We start from the raw sequence: 19,004 nt of genomic DNA, 5'->3' as shown, positions 1-19,004 counted from the left end.
AGGTAGGAAATAAAATCGGAATCCAATAAAACCTGTGGCCTCTATTAACTAGATTCTAGAAAAATAGAATTTTCAGATTTGTTCTACCCATACGTGGTGTCTGTCCTGTGAAAACACCTTGAATCATTGAACCTGAGGCTTAAAAGAATACTACTTTTATATAAAGTCAGCTCTATTTGCCTTAAAGTCTAAAGCAATATTTCCCGAATTGTCTTATAAGAAGCACTGTGGATAATCTTGAGAGAGAGAAATAAGAATGGCCACGATCACTCAAGGTCCGTGTGCATGGTCCTTTGGTCAAGAACTGTGTCGTTAGTGTTTCTGAACCCAGAATCCACATGCCCTTCCCCCTGTCTCCTTAACCCTCCACAGACACAGCTTGGGAAGTGCTCACAGAAAATAGCCCACTTCAGAAACACTCCCAACTTGGATGAGCATCACTGATTACAAAGGGCAAGCTTCTCTTTGGTTCTAGCCGTGCCCCAGAATTCCAGAGCTCATAGCCAGCAGGAAAACAACACCCCACGGAACGGATCATTAATTTTTAAAACATGACATTCCTAATCTGCCTCGTCCTGGGTTGAAGACGTGCCAACTGTTCATGTTGAATTGTATACTCTGAAGTTTCAAATAAAAAATGCCACGGTTTCTTACCCAGGTGTATTTCCCTCCGTTTTTCATCATAGAATTTTAAATGTACAGAAAGGACAAAAAACGTGTCTGAACCTCCATGTATCCGTCACCCGTTTCGATGTTGACCAGTTCTTGCTGCCCGCAGCTCCCACACTCGGGCTTCACTTGAAGCAAAACCCAGATACCCTCAAGGTATTTTTAAAGAACTAACCTGTCAGTTAATGTTTGTTACTAAGAGTAAAAGAGCGACAAATCTCACCCCCACATTTATACACACACACAGTGCACATTTATTAAAACACACAATTCCAGTTGCTTCTGACTTAGGCTGATGACCCTAAATTCGTTCCCCGGCACAGGGAGGAGTGTCAGCGATCGCTCTCGTGTTTAGTTACTGCTGATAAGGGCTTGGTACAACGTGTTTGTTCCAGACCATGAGGATGGTAGCACACTTTTGACTGTCAGATCGGTTTGATCCACACAAACATGTCAACAAAAGCAGGTCAGCAGGCTAGAGCAGAGAAGGAAAAAAAAATCAATAAATCTTTGAATTAATCATGCGGCCGTCAGGGGGAATACTGGTGCCCAGAATGAAATGTGTCCGTGTGGCCTATTTGCTCTCCGTGCTGCTAGGGGTCTTTCATTCTCATCTAATATTCAGCCCCGCTTACAGAATCTGCCTCTGAGTTCCCATGACTGTCCCCAACTGACAGTTTCTGCCCCCCTCCCAAGTCTTTTAGCAAAGGACGTGAGACCAAAGATAAGTCGAATTGAAATCCAAGGGAACGGTGCATTCTAAAAAGCTCTTTTTCCCCCATCAGTCTTTAAATTCTGATCACACATGACAGTTACTCATAAACAAATTTCTCTACAAAAGTGGGTTTTGCATCCTTTGTCATAACTTGACGCTCACAAAAATGTCCTTGAGCCTTTACGTAGGTTCTGACTCTCACCACCGTGAACATTCCTGCTGTTACAGGGTGCCCCTGTTTGACACCCACGCTGCCTCAGTGGCACGAGGGAGTAACCAGGACACAGATCGGGACGTAGACTGACGGGAAATGACAATGGGAAGGGTACAGGCCCCGAGTAACTGTATCATTTAAAAATTATGTGCAAGGCTGAGACATTCTTTTTTTTAACATCCGATTATTTGCGGCGGGAATGTGTCCTGTACATTATGTCCTAAAATCCTGAATCCTCGAATACTTTTTTAAAGAACAAACGACTGGACCTGGAGGTGGGCGCCACAGGCACAGGTGTGTCGTGCAGGTGGGGCGGGCGCTGGCTTCCCGCGGGCTGCCGGGGCCCAGCTGCGTTCCCGCTGGGAAATGGCCCTCCTCCATCTCGAGTTCGCTTGCTTCCTCGATGATGGGCTTTCAATGCAGACAGATAACGACGCCAAGAACTAAAAATGTCACCATGTAATTAGGGAGGGAAACGCAGAGTGGCCTTTCTTCCCCGATGCCATCTGTAGTTAGGAAGTGGCCCCATGAAGCCTTTTTATAAAGCCCCCACTTTTCCTGGTCCGAGAACAACTGAACTGGAAGAGGGGACAATGCACGCATGGAAAAGGAGCAAGGGAGCAAGGACAAGTAAGTCAGAAAAGGGTGAGGCTGACGACTTCAGAATAAAACTTCCTTTAAAACCAGTCACTCCAGTCACGCCGGTGGGGCTCAGGGGACTGAGCATCATCCCACGGACTGAGAGGTCCCAGTTCGGTTACCGGTCAGGGCGCATGCCTGGGTTGCAGGCTCGGTTCCCAGCAGGGGGTGTGCAGGAGGCAGCCCATCGATGTTTCTCTCTCACATTGATGTTTCTCCCTCTCTCTAAAAAATTAATAAAGACACATTAAAAAAAAAGAAAGTCACTCCCAACATCTCCAGCAGAGAGTTAACGTGGTGTGAGCCCCAGCTGGTCTAAGTGACGGGTGTTAGGTTGAAGGGAAGCAGGAGGCCTCAAATCCATGCGGGTCTGGGTGCTTAGGTGTTTTTCTGGGGATCCCCACTGTTCCGTCATTTTTATTACCTCTTCAGCACGTCCCTGACCCCAAAACGTCAAGAAACATTAATCTCAAGACATTTCCAGCTCTAAAGAAATATATATGGGTACATATTTTTTCAGAAACCATAGGTAACCATTCCCAGATATACAGCACATTGCTTGCCTCAAAATGCATTATGAATATTTGACATTGAACTCAAGCTTCAAAACTCTGAATTTTAAGACTATTTCAAAAGGATTCATTTTGAGAAGTATAATTTTCAACAAACTTTTACGTCAGTCGCTGAAGTTGCCCCATGGGTCTCTGCAGCTTCTTCAATATACTGAGCCTGGGGACTAGAAACATAGGGTCCCCTGTGCCTCTCTCACCTGAACCCCTTTAAATGGGTCATATAACAACAAGTGGCAACTTTGAAAACAATGCCTTGTGCATAGAAAGTGTTCCGATGACAGTAATGAAGGAATTTAAGATTGCTGTGCAAAATCAACCCCAACAGAACCCCAGGTTTGAGTTTCCCCTGGGCCACTCTGCCCAAGAGACTCTTATCCCCCATGAAAGCGTTTCCTAAGGCATTCTGACCCGTGACAGAGACGGGTGCATACTCCAGGCGACATCTCCATCCTCCCCCAGACTCACATGGGGAGCCCACCGGGTAGGCGCCCGCCATCCCTGCTGCCCACCGTGTGACCGTTCCAGGGCTCCGCGGTCGAGGTCAGAAAGCTACCGTGGTGCTAACACAGAAACCCTCCCGACTGTAGCGGCTGCTCCAGCGACCGGCGGAGCACTGATCCCCGCTCGAAACAGGCACACCCACCCAAAGCCGGACACACAGGGCTGACTCTGTGTCACTGAGCCTGTGTGTGCGAGTGTCCCCTGAGATGAAGGGAAGAGTCCCAGGCGCAGTGGCTCGGCTCTGGACCCAGTACACTGGGAAATGCTACAGACGCCTCCCAAGGCCTCAGTGCGTGTGGACTCCCACTGCACTCAGTGTGAGCTTTAACAGACGCAGCAGCATGCGATGTGAGCAGGGCTGAAGAATGAACGTATTTCACGTGTGGACTCCCACCGCACTCAGTGTGTGCTTTAACAGACGCAGTAGCATGAGATGTAAGCAGGGCTGAAGAATGAACGTATTCCACGTGTGGACTCCCACCGCACTCAGTGTGTGCTTTAACAGACACAGCAGCATGAGATGTGAGCAGGGCTGAAGAATGAACGTATTCCACGTGTGGACTCCCACCGCACTCAGTGTGTGCTTTAACAGACGCAGCAGCATGAGATGTGAGCAGGGCTGAAGAATGAACGTATTCCACGTGTGGACTCCCACCGCACTCAGTGTGTGCTTTAACAGACGCAGCAGCATGAGATGTGAGCAGGGCTGAAGAATGAACGTATTCCACGTGTGGACTCCCACCGCACTCAGTGTGTGCTTTAACAGACGCAGCAGCATGAGATGTGAGCAGGGCTGAAGAATGAACGTATTCCACGTGTGGACTCCCACCGCACTCAGTGTGTGCTTTAACAGACGCAGCAGCATGAGATGTGAGCAGGGCTGAAGAATGAACGTATTCCACGTGTGGACTCCCACCGCACTCAGTGTGTGCTTTAACAGACGCAGCAGCATGAGATGTGAGCAGGGCTGAAGAATGAACGTATTCCACGTGTGGACTCCCACCGCACTCAGTGTGCGCTTTAACAGACGCAGCAGCATGAGATGTGAGCAGGGCTGAAGAATGAACGTATTCCACGTGTGGACTCCCACCGCACTCAGTGTGTGCTTTAACAGACGCAGCAGCATGAGATGTGAGCAGGGCTGAAGAATGAACGTATTCCACGTGTGGACTCCCACCGCACTCAGTGTGCGCTTTAACAGACGCAGCAGCATGAGATGTGAGCAGGGCTGAAGAATGAACGTATTCCATGAAAATCAGAGCTCTGGCTCTGGGACCAGTAAATCTTGGGGGACTGGAACGTGTTTCCCTTGGACAGCGCCCTGCTGCGAAGGCCCCTGTGGGAGCCGGGCTGGCTGACCTGCCTCCCAGATGCTCTGCAGTGGGGGGAGGGGGGAGAACGTGGGCTGTGCCGTGGTAGGAACAACACAGGGGATGGAAGCGCCTCTGAAAACATTAAGAGTCATTTAAAGGGAACAGCACCACCATTTTGGTGAAAATGTTGCTCATTCAACATCCATTCAGTAAACGCTCGTTAAGGTCCTACTATGTGGCAGACATCACAATGTTATACTTGAGGTCAGTGGGAAGAGATGGTTTTAAAATAAAATTAAGAAATTATTTTAATCCTACAGTGTCACCTATTTTGATTTTTCTCTAGGTGTGCAATATTGCTTCAAAAAACATCAAGTATATTGTCCTCAAACCACACTGAAGTGCCCTAAATATGTACAATGTCGAAAAGGTTATATCTGGCAGGGATCATACCATATTTGAAATGTTAATGCTTCTTCTTGCTTAAATATGTCCCTACTCTCAAGTTATGGCTGTTGTAATTTGCATGTCATTCGGTGGACAATTTTTATTGACTCTTAGGCATCTATGCACTATGGGAAACTGAAAAAAACAAAACCACACATTTTTTTAAAAGAAAAAATCTCTGCTAGAGGAAGAATTACAAGACAGGACCTTGGACAAGTTCCTGAAACTCTCCAGGCCTCAGTTTTCTCATCTGTAAAGTAGAGCCCATGAGAGTAACCGCCTGTGAGGTTGTTGCAAAGTTGTTAGATATAACTTGACACACATCGTTAGCTACTTACTAACCCGTATGTGTGCAAGTGTTTAGTGGAAGTCCAAATCTTTCCTGCAAATGCATCCTGGTTCATCTGTGCCGGTTAAGACAAAACGCAAGACCCCGGCATTCTAGTTCAGAGCCCATGTATATGATCCGATTTCTGTTCAAGAGTAAACATTTAATAAAGTAAGTAAAGCGTTGCTTATTTTGATAAAATCCAACAGACTATGAGCTCAGCAGCACTCCAGCGCTTTATGTTGAACCTGCAGGATGCCGGGTGGCTGACCCAGCGCCGGGCCACCTCGCACGGTTTAGCAGTGCTTCTTAGACACAGTGACGCTGACGGTACTGCGCAAGCTCCCCACCAACAGGCAATGTCTTTGTTTTGAAGCCATGGAGTCTCGAGCACCAAGAACAAGCACAATGTCCCCTTTCCTCTGGAGGAGACACAGGACTCAGAGGCCCAGTAGTCCACTGCCCCAAAGCAGCAGCCTTTATCGAAGCGTGAGTGTACCGTCAGCTGGCCTCCTGTCGTCTGCCATACGGTCAGTGTCAGTGTGACCCACAAAGCCGGGCGGGGGCAGTGCAACACGGAGGGTTCAGAAGCTGCAGAATTGGATGTAGAAAGTGAGTGTGCAGGCCCACTGCCTGTAGCCATCAGCGAGGGCTGTTTAGGGCTGGACGGCCTAGGCGATGGACACCTCTCCTCGCCGCTCTGGAGGCTGGGAGTCCAGGGGCAGGTGCCAACACGGTGCGGTTCTGGTGAGGACTCTCCTTCCTGCTGTGTGCTCGTACGTCTCTCTCCAGCTTCTTATGAGGCCACATTCCTACTGGATTAGGGCCCGACACTTAGGACCTCATTGAAACGAAATTACCATCTAAAGACCCTATCTCCAGATGTAGTCATAGTGGTGATTAGGGCTTATGAGTTCGGGCAGGGACATGATTCAGGCCATAGCATGAAAATGCAAGCCCAGCAGTTTGCCTAGAGTCTCTGCTGTCTTGGTCCTGGGCCATCTTGATTCTGTCCTTATGCTGGCCCCAGCCCAGTCTGGCACAGGGTGGGCACATCAGCCGAGGGGCGAGCAGTGGGTGGTGTGGCTGCCATGCTAACACAGCTGGGGCAGGACCGGGGCACAGCACAGGAGCACCCTGCTGTCCACATTTCTTGCCCAGGATTCCTGCTTTTTGTTTTCTCCCTTCTAAAAATTATTTTTATTTAAGGATCTCATTTGATACTTATTTTTCAGCTATCTATTATGTGTCAAGCAGGAGATAGAAAGAAGTAAAATAGGTGAGAGAGGGTCAACAGGGAACTGGAAGGATGTGTTAATGTACTGGGCTGAACAATGTCCTCCCAAAATCCATGTTCTTCCCAGAACCTCCTAATGTGACCTTAACTGGAAATAGGATCATTATACTCGTGATTAGTCAAGATGAGATCATGAAGTAGGGTGGCCCTCGATCCAGGAGGACTGGTGTCCTTATAAGCAGAGGAGGAGAGACACAGAGCAGGCACACAGGGAAGAGGGCCACGTGGCAACAGGCCGTGATCGGAGTGAGGCGTCGACATGCTGAGAAACACAAGGTTTGCTGGACCCGCGAGAAGCCAGGAGAAGAGGCGTGGACTGAAGTCCGCCCTCGAGCCTTCGGAGAGTGCGACGCCGCTGATGCCTTGACCTTGGTCTTCCAGCCTCCAGAACCGCGATGGAACACGCTACTTTAAGGTGGGGCAGAGGTGTTTTAGTGTGTGTTGTTTATCACCTCGTTTCCGATATTGTGGAAACTAATAGTTACCATCTCAAACAAAAGAGTAATGCAAAGGCAAATTCATATTTGGTCGGAGGTGGCAGGAGGGGAGGAGGTGGAGGGAAACAAGCCAGCCCAGGAGAAAAGACAGGCCCAAAGTTAGCATCATCTCCAGAGAAGTAATGGAGGAAGCCCTGGAAAGGGATGAAATGACCAACAGAGGAAGTGGAGACGGATGGAAAGAGGGAGTGGAGACTGAGTTGTGGGGTCTACTTACACTTCTGATCAAGAAAGAAAAGATAAGGAAAGAAACCATGAATAAATAATCAGAGAGGAGAAAGTAAACCAGGACAATGTAATGTAGGTTGTTGACCAAAGAAGGGCAACGGATAGAGGAGGAAAGTCAGTGTGTGGATTCTTCAAGGTCAGCGAGAACTTGCACCAAGACACAGCCTTGGGACTTGACATTAGGAAGTCATGAGTAAGTTTCAGTAGAATGTAAGAGGCATAGCCCCAATCAGGAGAGATTAAAAACAGTAGTGGGTATAGACTTTTATGTTAATAAGTGTTCCAGGAAAAGAAAAAAAAAAAAACAGAAAAAATGAAAACACAGAGTGGTACAGAACTTGGCGAAGGGGAAGTTTCTTTAAAATCGAGGGCCCTGAGCACCCATGTCAGAAGAAACGCAGTCATCACTGCGGAGATGATGGCAGAGGCAAGGAGAGAAGTTGGATGAAATAAGATCCTAGAAAACTCCGGGAATCGTGGCCATAGCACTGGCTGGGGAGCAAGCTGGAAGGAAAGAACATCTCATCCTGTGAGGGAAAACATGTGCATGAATCTAATGTCTCAGGTAGGAGGGCGAGCTCAGAGAGCTGGTTTCAAACTCCACAATATACAAAGATCATAATCTTTTGAAGACCAGAGAGTAGATCCAGGAGGGCCTGGGAATGGGGAGCTTAAGACTTTGAGGAGAAGCCTGGTCAAGCCACTTTAAACAACATGCGAGGGATCAAAACAAATGTCCCAAGATCTGGAGGAAGCACCAAGGGCCAGTTTAAAGCAATTGGCGTGAATGGTCAGGGTACCACTCCCTGGCCATGCTCACCAGGCTGGAGAAGGGAAGATAAAACGGCGCAACTACCTGGACTGGAGACTCTCCTGATGGGGAGGCTATGAGGACGGAGGAAGTCTAGGGGGCTTGACGCTCCATGGCCCTGTCCCGTGGGCCCAGCAGGAAAGCCATGAAAGGCTGAAGTCCCTGGGACTCTGCTTGGCGATTTTCTGGGGTTCCTGCCTCCAGCCCACCTAATGAGGGACTTTTCCCCCTGGTCCAGCCCAGCGCGAAGGCAGCAGCATCAATATCCCCAAACGATCCATGTTTATCTCAGGTCTTGACCTTGATTTCATGTTGCCCTCTTATTCCTCACGTTTATACATGTTTATACTTAAATCTTTATGTTTACGATTCACGCTGATAAATCTTGGGTCCTGCTCTCGCATCCCATGGCCCGTAGCTGCCTCAGCGAATTTTGATTCATGGTATCTGCTTTTAGCTTGGCGGCGATGATAATATTAACACTATTATTGTGACCACTGCCTGATGTTATTTGGTGAATGATCCTGTTATCCTCCTCAACTTTCCTTCTGTGAAAACTCACAGATGAACAAGAGCCCAGAAAATACACCCGGGTCCAGATTACATCTGATTGACTTGGCTGACCATCTGTCTCCTGTGCCAAGGAAGAAGCACATGTCAAAGACAGGAGAGCAGGCAGAAGATCCCTCCGAGCTAAAAATAAAACTAGATTGACGTTTAGGCGAAGCAAGGAATGAATCTGGGTCAGTATGTTTGGGGACATTAAAATAATTTGGAGTGAGCTCTACCTAAAGGCTGGGAATATCTGGATACTAGGTGATTAGGCCCTTAAAGTATAGTGCCTCATTCTCTAGTGTCTTGTTCACTTGCTTTCTCTAGTACTGGGTGCTGGGCATATTCAAAAAGTGAGTCAATGAGCCAACTGTGCGAGAAAATGACCATCATCACGGAGGAAACCGAATTCTACAGAGAAGAGTTCACGTAGTAGGTGTGGGACTACCGTCCCTAGAAAGGTCTGCTCGCAAGGTGGACTCATGGCTGGTATCTGGGAGCCGGGCTTTTCACGGGGGTCCACCACCCTAAGGGATAAGAGTGCTCATTGTGCCTAAACTGTGCCAACAATACTGTGTATGCTGAGCACCTGGCTTCCTTCTGGGAGTCTGGAATGAATGTACGTGCCAATCAGAGGGCGCCTGTGTGACCAGCCCCCAGTGAAGCCCTTGGGCACCGCGTCTCTCATGAGCCTCCCTGGCAGGTAGTAGCTCACCTTGTTGCCCGTGTCCTTGCTGGGGGTTGTTCCCGTGTGCGCCACGGGGAGAGAACTTTTGGAGGCCTGTGCCTGGTCTCCCCAGCTTTCTCCCACCGCGGGCCTTTCTCTTTGCTACTTTGGCTGTGTCCTTGTCCTGTAAGAAATCACAGCCTTGGGGACAACTGTATGCCGGGTCCTGGGAGCGCTCCCAGGGAACCACGTAGAAAGTAAACATTCTGTGAGACCCGACCTGAGAGGGGAAAATGCAACTTGGACAGTCATTGGCTTGAGAACTGGAATATTCCATTTGGATTTTAATATCCTGTCATTTTGTCGTGAGGGAGACTAGTGAAACCATCTTTTATTCACATGGGGGAGTTGAGGCCAAGAAGGGCCCTTTTCCCCAGTCACACAGCTCATCCACGTTAGAGCAGTAAGTAGGGTCCTGTTACCCTGGGAACACCTGGGGCAGGAACTCCAGGGGTGTTTCAGGGTGCTCTTCAAGCAGATGGGGGGTTTCACACACACACGGCTCTCCTGAGATCTCCAGCCTAAACTGGTTATTTTTCTGGTTTTCTTTCTTTTTAAAAAAGTATTATGTTAACGTGTCTTATGTTATGTCACAATGTGTCTGTCTCTGTCCCCAGAGATCCGAAGGCAAACACATATGGGGTGGCGGGGGGCATCGTCCACAGTACAGTTCCAGTTCTGAGAAGGGGACTCCGTCTTCCTTCCAAGGGCCGCACGGAGCAGCCCTCCCACGTCCTCTGGACCATCAGGACGTCACTAGTGGGCTGTGTTCGGAGTAACTGCAGAGCCCTCATCGAACGCCGTCACGCTCGGTCCTGAAGAAGTTCCTCCAGGTCCCTAAACAGCCGGGTTTGCCACTTCCCACCCCAAGCGGCGGAGTGACATGTGAGAACGGATGTAGCGAGCAATCAGCTTAAATGGCAACATCGTAATCAATCAGTGCCTTTAAAAAAAGACAGAGACTAAGACCCTCCCTTCCCGTGAACTCCCATGTGGAACAGGGGTGCAGGGGAGGGTCACTGTGCACTGGGCCCTTCTTCTGAGCTGATCAAGCTACTGTCACAATCGTAACCTGCATGTCTCTTCCCATACGAACAACTGTGAGCCTACTTTGCCCACCCTGTGCCTCGCAGTGACCTCACTCCCCAAGCAACACAGTGGAGACCCTGTCTCTCCCCTCCTTCCGAATTCCAGTCGGCTGCATTCCTCCTGTGCTGGGACTAACCTCTAGTGTTGAGAATGTGACTCCTATTGACCACAAATCAGATGATTGATAGATGATGGGGGGGGGGAGGGAGGAAGGAAGAGAGAGGAAAGGAAGGGGGAAGGAAGGAAGGAAGGAAGGAAGGAAGGAAGGAAGGAAGGAAGGAAGGAAGGAAGGAAGGAAGGAAGGAAGGAAGGGGGAGGAAAGGAAGTGGGAAGGAAGGAAGGAAGGAAGGAAGGAAAGGAGGAGAAAGGAAAAAGGGGAAGGAAGGAATGACGGCAGGAAGGGAAGGAAAGGAAGGGGAAGGAAGGAAGGAAGGAAGGAAGGAAGGAAGGAAGGAAGAGGAAAGGAAGTGAGGAAGGAAGGGAGTGGGGAAGGAAGGAAGGAAGGAAGAAAGGAAGGGGGAGGAAAGGAAGTGGGAAGGAAGGAAGGAAGGAAGGAAGGAAGAGGAAAGGAAGTGAGGAAGGAAGGGAGTGGGGAAGGAAGGAAGGAAGGAAGGAAGAAAGGAAGGGGGAGGAAAGGAAGTGGGAAGGAAGGAAGGAAGGAAGGAAGGGGAAGGAAAGGAAGGGGGAAGGAAGGAAGGAAGGAAGGAAGGAAGGAAGGAAGGAAGGAAGGAAGAGGAAAGAAAGTGAGGAAGGAAGGAAGGAAGGAAGGAAGAAAGGAAGAGGGAGGAAAGGAAGGGGGAAGAAAGGAAGTGGGGAAGGAAGGAAGGAAGGAAGGAAGGAAGGAAGGAAGCAGACGAAGGAAGAAGGAAGGAAGGAAAGGAAGGAAGGAAGGGGGAGGAAGGAGTGGGGAAGGAAGGAGGAAGGAAGGAAGGAAGGAAGGAAGGAAGGAAGGAAGGAAGGAAGGGGGAGAGGAGGAAAGGAAGGGGGAAGAAAGGAAGGAGGAAAGGGGAAGGAAGGAAGGAAGGAAGGAAGGAAGGAAGGAAGGAAGGAAGGAAGGAAGGAAGGAGGAGAGGAAATGTTCTGTTGCGGTCTCCACTGAGTCCTACCAATGAGTGTCACAGAAATGTCTCTTTAACTCTGCCACTCCCTGGCACTCTTAAATCAGAGCCCTTCCTGGTGACTGTAGGTCTGTTCCGTCAGTCATGTTGGTGTCGGTCTCACTCCCTTACTCATAGCGCCTTGGGGGCGAACCGGGTCTACCGCCATAGCACCCTGAGCGCCATGCAGCAGGTTGCCTTGAACATGCCCCGTGACTAGGAGTAAAATCAAAGTGTAAGTGCCTTAGAGAGAGGGACATGGACCCCCGGAGACCAGCACATACACTGACGCCCCCAACACGGCTGCCCCTCGCTGCCCCAACAGCTGTGCCCTTCTCCCCTCCAGAAGACAGCGGCCCCCATCAAACCTGCCCTCAGTTCAGTCTGCTGGGGCTGCTCAGGGAAAACCCTGCCTAACTGGGTTGCCTACATCTATGGTGCATTTTTTTCCAAATCCTCAAAAGCTGACAGACCCTTCTAAACGGCCACCTCCCTCCCCGGATCACTTGAGGCGTCTTCCGAAGCCTCACGCCCACAGCACAGCCATCTCCCCCTGGGCTCCCCAACAGGGGGCGCCCGTCCACGGGCCCGGGGGGGGGGGGTGCTCCTGAAGCACAGGCCCTGCCTTATCTGGGATCGCAGACCCGAACGCGGCATCTCAGCACTGCAGCACACGTCTCATGGGAAGGGCTGGCGGCCGTCCTCTGATGCTTAAGGTGGGCAGAAAATGGCTCTCTTTTACCCAAAACACGCGAAGGAGAGAATCATCCATGGACTTGAACTCACCGATCCTAAGAGGTAAAGTCCTCCTTGACTCCTTACGAACAGAGGTGCTCTGATGGGGAAAATTGTAACAGAAATTGGGCCGGTGCTGAAGAGGGACGCGGACTCTCCAGGAAGAATACAATGTTTGCTTTCTCCGCTTCCAAATCCCATTACCCTTGGGCTGTGTCTTTGATGTTAATGTAGCTAAACCCCCGGTGAGAGTCTCAGAATTTTATCAGCAAAAACAGACATGAAATGCTGGGCTCTCTCCTTGCTGCACCCCCTCGCGGGGACGAGATTCACGCCAGGCCATCGTGTGAAACCCACACAGGAAGCTGTTGTTATTGTTCTTTTCCAGGATGGGGTCTTCGGTCTCTATCTCCACATCAGCAGAGCCTCCCGAGGCCCAGCACCACCCGAGCTACATTTTTATTGGGCAACATTGCTGTACGGGTATCAAAAGGTTCTTGTTTTGGTTTAGAGAAGTGATAGGATGTCTTTAAAATGCACAGAAACATTGTCACTAGTTTTCTTGGCTCATTTCAGTTAGGGACGAAGGTGTTAAGTCAGGATCCATCATAAAACTGACATGAGTCCTGGCCGGTTTGGCTCAGCGGTTGGAGCATTGACCTGTGGACCAGAGAGTCCCGGGTTCGTTTCCTGCTAGGGGCACGTACCAAAAAAAAAAAAAACAAAAAACCTGACATTAGATGGTGGGGTGTGCACCTCTCCCTAAAACGTTCTTCCTCCACCCATTTCCAAGGCTCCCACCGCTCACTGCTCCGGAGTCGGAGAGCCAAGGTCAACATGTGGTGCCTGGGAGCCCAGGGGAAGGGCCGAGGGGAGGAGCCTGAGGGGACAGCAAAGCAGAGGGAAGACAGCCTCCCCTGGGAGACCATGGGACGCCTACCCTTAGGCCTGTCTTGAGCTACTGTAACAAAATGTAGATTGGGTGGCTTACACCACAGACACTCGACTTCGACAGCCGTGGAGGGTGGGAGCTCACGATCCGGCACCAGCATGCTGGGGTTCAGGTGAGAGGCCTTCTCACTGTGTCCTCTCATCGTGAGGGCCCCACCTTCACGACCTAGTCTAATCCTAATGACGTCCCAAAGGTCCCATCTCTAGATGTCATCCCACTGGGGGACAGGGCGTCCACATATCAGTTTGGAGGGGACATACACATTCTGTCCATAGCGAGACCACTGGGGTATTCTCATCAAAAATTGTTGAAAATAAATGAACTTATTTCTGTTCCTAATACCAGTGACCTGATGACCTCATATCACAAAGAGGCACAACTTAATCGCCAAGTCAGGTCCGCGTCCACCTCCCGGGAAGAAGTGAATGCGGGACCCACCGCGGCCGGCGAAGGGCAGCGGCCGCTGGACCGGCTAGTGAAGCTGTGCAGTTCCCATGGAAACCCGACGCGCCTGATGGTGCTTCTCTCCCCCGTGAGAACAGATCCCAGCCCTCTGTTTTCTCATCTAAAGGGGCGAAGCGTAGTAAGACGTGCCGACGGAAACCATTTTGTTTCTTTTTTAGGAATACACCAATATTTTAATTGAAAAGGAATTCCTGGACGACAGACATCCATGTACCTTCGCCAACACTGCCAGAGAGTGCTGGCCCACAACATGGGTGTGAGCCCGTGCCCACGCTAAGTGGCCTTCGCTGCTCTGGTCTCCCACAGGGCACTCTGGACCCGGGAGCCGAGGGGTGTGCCCCAAGGGAAGCAGCAGCCGCGGCCCGCTCGTGACCCCATGAGCCTTCTGCGACCCGCCACCACTGCGCCTTCTATCCGGCCGTCCACTTACTGCGTCCGGGTACTTCACAGGCTGGCTCTCCTGGCCCACCAGTTCCTCCCTTTCTTCCACGCGGAGAATCAGAACTAGTGGAAGTGTTCAGCCAGACTCATGGGGGGCTCGGATGTCTGGGGATCCCAGGAAGAAAGAAGTGGGGTGACAGCCATTGCCAGTGACTAAATCTAAATTAGTTCGACAAGAAGTTACTGGGTTGATCAATTTATTTACAAAACAGAGATGCATTAACCTTTTACCGGCCACCTGCTGTGCACAAGGCATCTGCTGTCTCTCCTGGAGCTCAGAGCTGACTCAGAAAAATACCCTTGTGTCTGGGACCTCTGTGCTGGTCAAGGTGGTCCCCTTCAGTCCCACCCAGCAATTCCACTCTGGGATTGCACACAAAGAAGACAAAAACACTAATTCATAAAGATACATGTGTCCCCTTGTTCAATGCAGCATGATTTACAACAGCCAAGATAGGGAAGCAACCTAAGTATCCATCAATAGGCACATGGATCAAGATGTGGTACATACATACAACGGAATATTACTCAGCCTTAACAATGAATGGATGGGTCTAGACTAGTACAATAAGTGAAACAAGTCAGAGAATGATAAATACCTTATGCTTTCACTTACGTATGGAATATAAAGACCAAACCGAAACCGAGACCCATACAGAAAACTGATGGTTGCCAAAGGGAAGGGACCATGGTGGGGAGGGAAGAAACAATAAAGGCAAATCAAGAGACACAAACTCCTAGTTATAAAATAAATAAGTCACGGGGATGTAGTAGACAGCACAGGGAACACGGTCAGTGATATTGTAATAACTACATGGTGACGGATGGGTACCGCCTAACGTGGTGATCACATTGTAAGGTGCAAACGTTGAATCACTGGCTTGTACACCTGGAATGAATGTGACATTATATGTAAATTATTGGTTAGGAAAAAAGCCAACAGACCATGCCTGTGACTGACTCCTAGTTCGCGGACCTGCTCGCTAGCTCTGCGCCAGTATCACCTGGTCTTGATTACTGCCTCCTTATCATACTTTTTGAAATTGGGTAGTGTAAATCCTCCAAAAATAAAGAAAGAATCCCAGTTCCTCCCCAACCACTCAGCCCCTAGGGCAGGAGGGGGAGGTGCAGCCTCCCTGTCACTCAGGGTCCTGGCCAGCAGACAGAAATGTAATCCTCCTCCCCCTAAACCAGCCCAAACTGGTTTATTTATTGCGATCACCAGTGCATTTCACCTTTGTAATCTCCGGGAGCTTTATGGCCCCCCTCCCTGGGCATTTGGGCAGGCCCGCTGTGGCCCCCCTCCCTGGGCATTTGGACAGGGGGCCCCCCTCCCTGGGCATTTGGGCAGGCCCGCTGGGGCCCCCCTCCCTGGGCATTTGGGCAGGCCCGCTGGGGGTTCTACCTCCCTATTTCTGCTATGTGAAGCCTCTTGAGAATACCCTGTGCTGGGTAAATAGCTAAACTACAAACAAACAAAAATTTGCTATTACTGTATTCCTAATGAGATAAAAGCAAATTTTTGTTTTCTGTATACTTTATTGAAAGACGAAAAGCAGGTGCGTGTCCATGGTACATGCTATTCTTTTAGTTTTGCCAGTGGATGAAGCTCCTGTGTGACTGAGAGTCACCCGTCCCCGTCGGCACGACAACAGCCCTGTGTCTGCAGGTCAGCATCCTCTCCACTCACCAGGTACAGAGTTCCTTTCGTTTCATTGAATTAGGTTCATGTTCAAAGAAAGTGGATTCCCACAGATTGCACAAAGATGAAGCCTGCATATGAGTACAGCAGTAATTTACGGTGTCTGCGATCATAGGAACACACACATTACATACACACACGCACACACACGCACTATATCCTGTATTAAAACCCCACACAAAACCGATGTCAGATCTATCTCCATCTGGGTGTATAAAACCTTGCGGCAGATATTTTGATTTCTCCCCGGGATTTCCAGTTATTCTCTCCCTCCAGGCACACGCCCCGCTGGAGTCAGACATGGCCATGGACTTGCTTCGGCCATTCAATATGAACAGACGCGGCACATACATGTCACCTCCACGTGGAGGCGTGTGGAGGCGGTTTGCTTCTCCCCCTGCAGGGCAGACGCGGAGGCAGGTGGACCCGGTGGGGTCTCCAGCAGCCTGGGCTCCTGAGGGGGAGACTGCAATACCGCCCTCAGTTCTCCCTCCCCGAACCTGCAAGATCTGACTCTGGGCTCCCATGAGCTTGTTACAATCAGACCTCTCCATCTGCCATCAAGAAACTAGAAAGACCTCTAAGGAGGCACAATTAAGACCATGAACAATCAAAATCAGCAAACAGAAGTGTACAGGCGAGTGTCTGCTCCGAACACCGCAATAGCTTTTAGCTCTTACGCACGGTCTTTTTTCAATACTCAAACAAATATGATGACGAATCAATGTAACAGAGAAATGTATTGTTCAGCGAAGTGCAAGGGTCTTTGAATTCTCTGCACAGACACTGTTAAGAAACGCCGAGAACATCTATTACATCCTCCTTCACTGTGACTCGAAAAGTCCAAAAGACCAAAGATTGCAATTTTGATTTGGCCTTTATAATGGTTTAATGAGTTTTTTCATTGTTCTTATATAGTAATCTATACTGTCTAGCAAACCAATAAGCTGAAAAACAGAAATTCTGTGTCCCCATGAGAGTTAAATTCCAATTTCTTTTCTCTGCAAACTGACAAGAGTGTGATGGTATCCAAGGATCACATGAACATGTGTATGTGAGCACTTGCGCGCACATGTAAAGAAGCGCAATCATTCATAACCCGTCACGCCACATTCCGTGCTCAACGCAGCTCCTTCCCCAAGCAGCCAGCAGTCACTCTGCAGGGGTGCGCAGGCGCCAGCGGAGCCTCGGCCCACGGGCCTTTCCCGGGAAACGCACGGAGCAAGAACCCGCTCAGAGACCGCGGCGGACGGAGTGCCGCGCTCCTTCTTAGAAGCTGATGTCAGTTGTGTCATTTGTGGATGCCAAGAATAAGCCAGGCAATGACTCGCATACAAACAGACATGTATTTCAGCGCCGAATACATATTCTAAGCAGAATCTTCAAGAACAAGGTCAGAGGTACTACCTAACGCAAAGACCTCCGAACGCATCAAAACGACAGGAAGCCGGGCTTCCATTTTCTAGCTTTTAGTTTCAGACGAGCGGTCCTGAACGTATCCCCGAGGTCGCGGACAGAAATAACCATCTTACTTCTCTATTTCCAGCCGCAGAAATAAAACCACAATTTCCTTATAAAAGTAAGATACCAGCTCTAACGTCTGGTGCAAGTAACTGACTTCTACCCATCGATTAAGTCACCGAAGAACATCTGAATTGAGCCATGTAAACCAATGGCAACAGTGACGCCTCGTTTCATCGTGAAACAGCGTCGCTCACACGGACACCGGTCTTCCTGGTGATGTGCACACGGAGCGACCGAAGTCCGCCGCCGCCTACCTGAGATGAGTGAAACCGTGTCCTTCTCCCATGAGACGACGGCGATGTACGCCTCCACCGAGGAGGGGATAATGCACTTGAAGACCGCGACATTGCCTCTCATGGTTTTCTGGTCCTCCACACGGACTGTATAGGGCTCCCGTAAAACTGGAAGACAGGAAGGGGACCCTCGGTAACTCACAGAGACAACCTCGTTCTGAGAGCATCTCATTCGAATAGATACGTCGTATTTTATGCACATGAACTGCCTCCAAGAGATGTGTTGGAAAACACTTTAGGCCACCTACACGTCATGTCTAAGGACTTCCATTTCATGACAGCAAGTTACCCCAATACGAAAGGGCGCGCGTACACCTAAACAGAGGTCACCTCCCCCTAAATGCAGTGAGTGTGGGAAGCAGCTTCTGGAGAGAAGTTATACTGATGGAAAACTGCTCTCCCTGTCCTCTGAGGACCAAGAAAAACACTCTCAGGCTGTCAAGAAAAATAATTGAAAAATTCAAGAAAGGCAACCTCTCCTGGAAATCCTTGAGAACCCGAACAATTAAAATAACCTTCACAGGTGGCAGTTTTATGACAGTTGCAAAGCAGTCTGGGAAACAATCATCCTGCTTCCCATGACTGAGGGAAGGGTGCCGATGAGGGAGCCTGCCCAAGCCCTCAATAGGGGTACCCCAGAAAGTGCTCAGGGGACTGCCGTGAATGAGGTGCCTGGGTTCAAATCCAAGCCCTACCACTCTCGCCGTCTGTATAAGAGGGCTCCTGATAGGATGATTGTGGCGACTCAGGTACGGTGGACAAGACACTCACAGCAGGCTGGGGTGCAGCTACACAAATGTGTCCAATCCCAGGGTTCTCTCGCTCCGGCTTCACAAAGCCGGGGAGGGCTCCCTCCTCCAGAGCTTTCTTCTCCCCGAATGTGAAGTGTTGGGACAGGAAGATAGTCAAGGTCTGGATTTGCTAAATCTACGACTTTCTAAGACATCCACAGAGACAGCTTATGTCATCTCATCAGTTGTCTTAAAAGTTTAGTCATTTATTGGAAAATATGCATCAAGAAAACTGGCATAAAATTAATTTTAAAGAAATTAACATATGAACAAAGAGAGGAGTAGTTTCAGAAGGAAAAGGTCCTCATAGGCAGAGTAAATGATGCCACTTTGGTTTTTGTTTCCTTTCTTCTTCTTTGTTTTGGATTTTGAAAATGAGTCCATTGTCTCTACTTGGTTGGCGTG

The 19,004-nt window shown here is 49.6% G+C and overlaps 1 protein-coding gene across 1 annotated transcript in view; it reads right to left on the bottom strand.

Moving 5' to 3' along the window:
- DSCAM (DS cell adhesion molecule) overlaps window positions 1-19,004 on the bottom strand; it is a 575,021-nt gene that overhangs the window by 433,083 nt on the left and 122,934 nt on the right. The window contains exon 3 of the mRNA XM_036242878.1: window positions 17,770-17,916. Coding sequence (XP_036098771.1) covers window positions 17,770-17,916 — 147 coding nt within the window. The remainder of the gene's footprint in view (window positions 1-17,769; window positions 17,917-19,004) is intronic.

Source organism: Molossus molossus, unplaced genomic scaffold, assembly GCF_014108415.1.
Source record: "Molossus molossus isolate mMolMol1 unplaced genomic scaffold, mMolMol1.p scaffold_m16_p_5, whole genome shotgun sequence".
Taxonomy (NCBI): Eukaryota; Metazoa; Chordata; class Mammalia; order Chiroptera; family Molossidae; genus Molossus; species Molossus molossus.
Note: the sequence above shows the minus strand (reverse complement) of the source record. Positions and strands in the feature narration are given on the sequence as shown.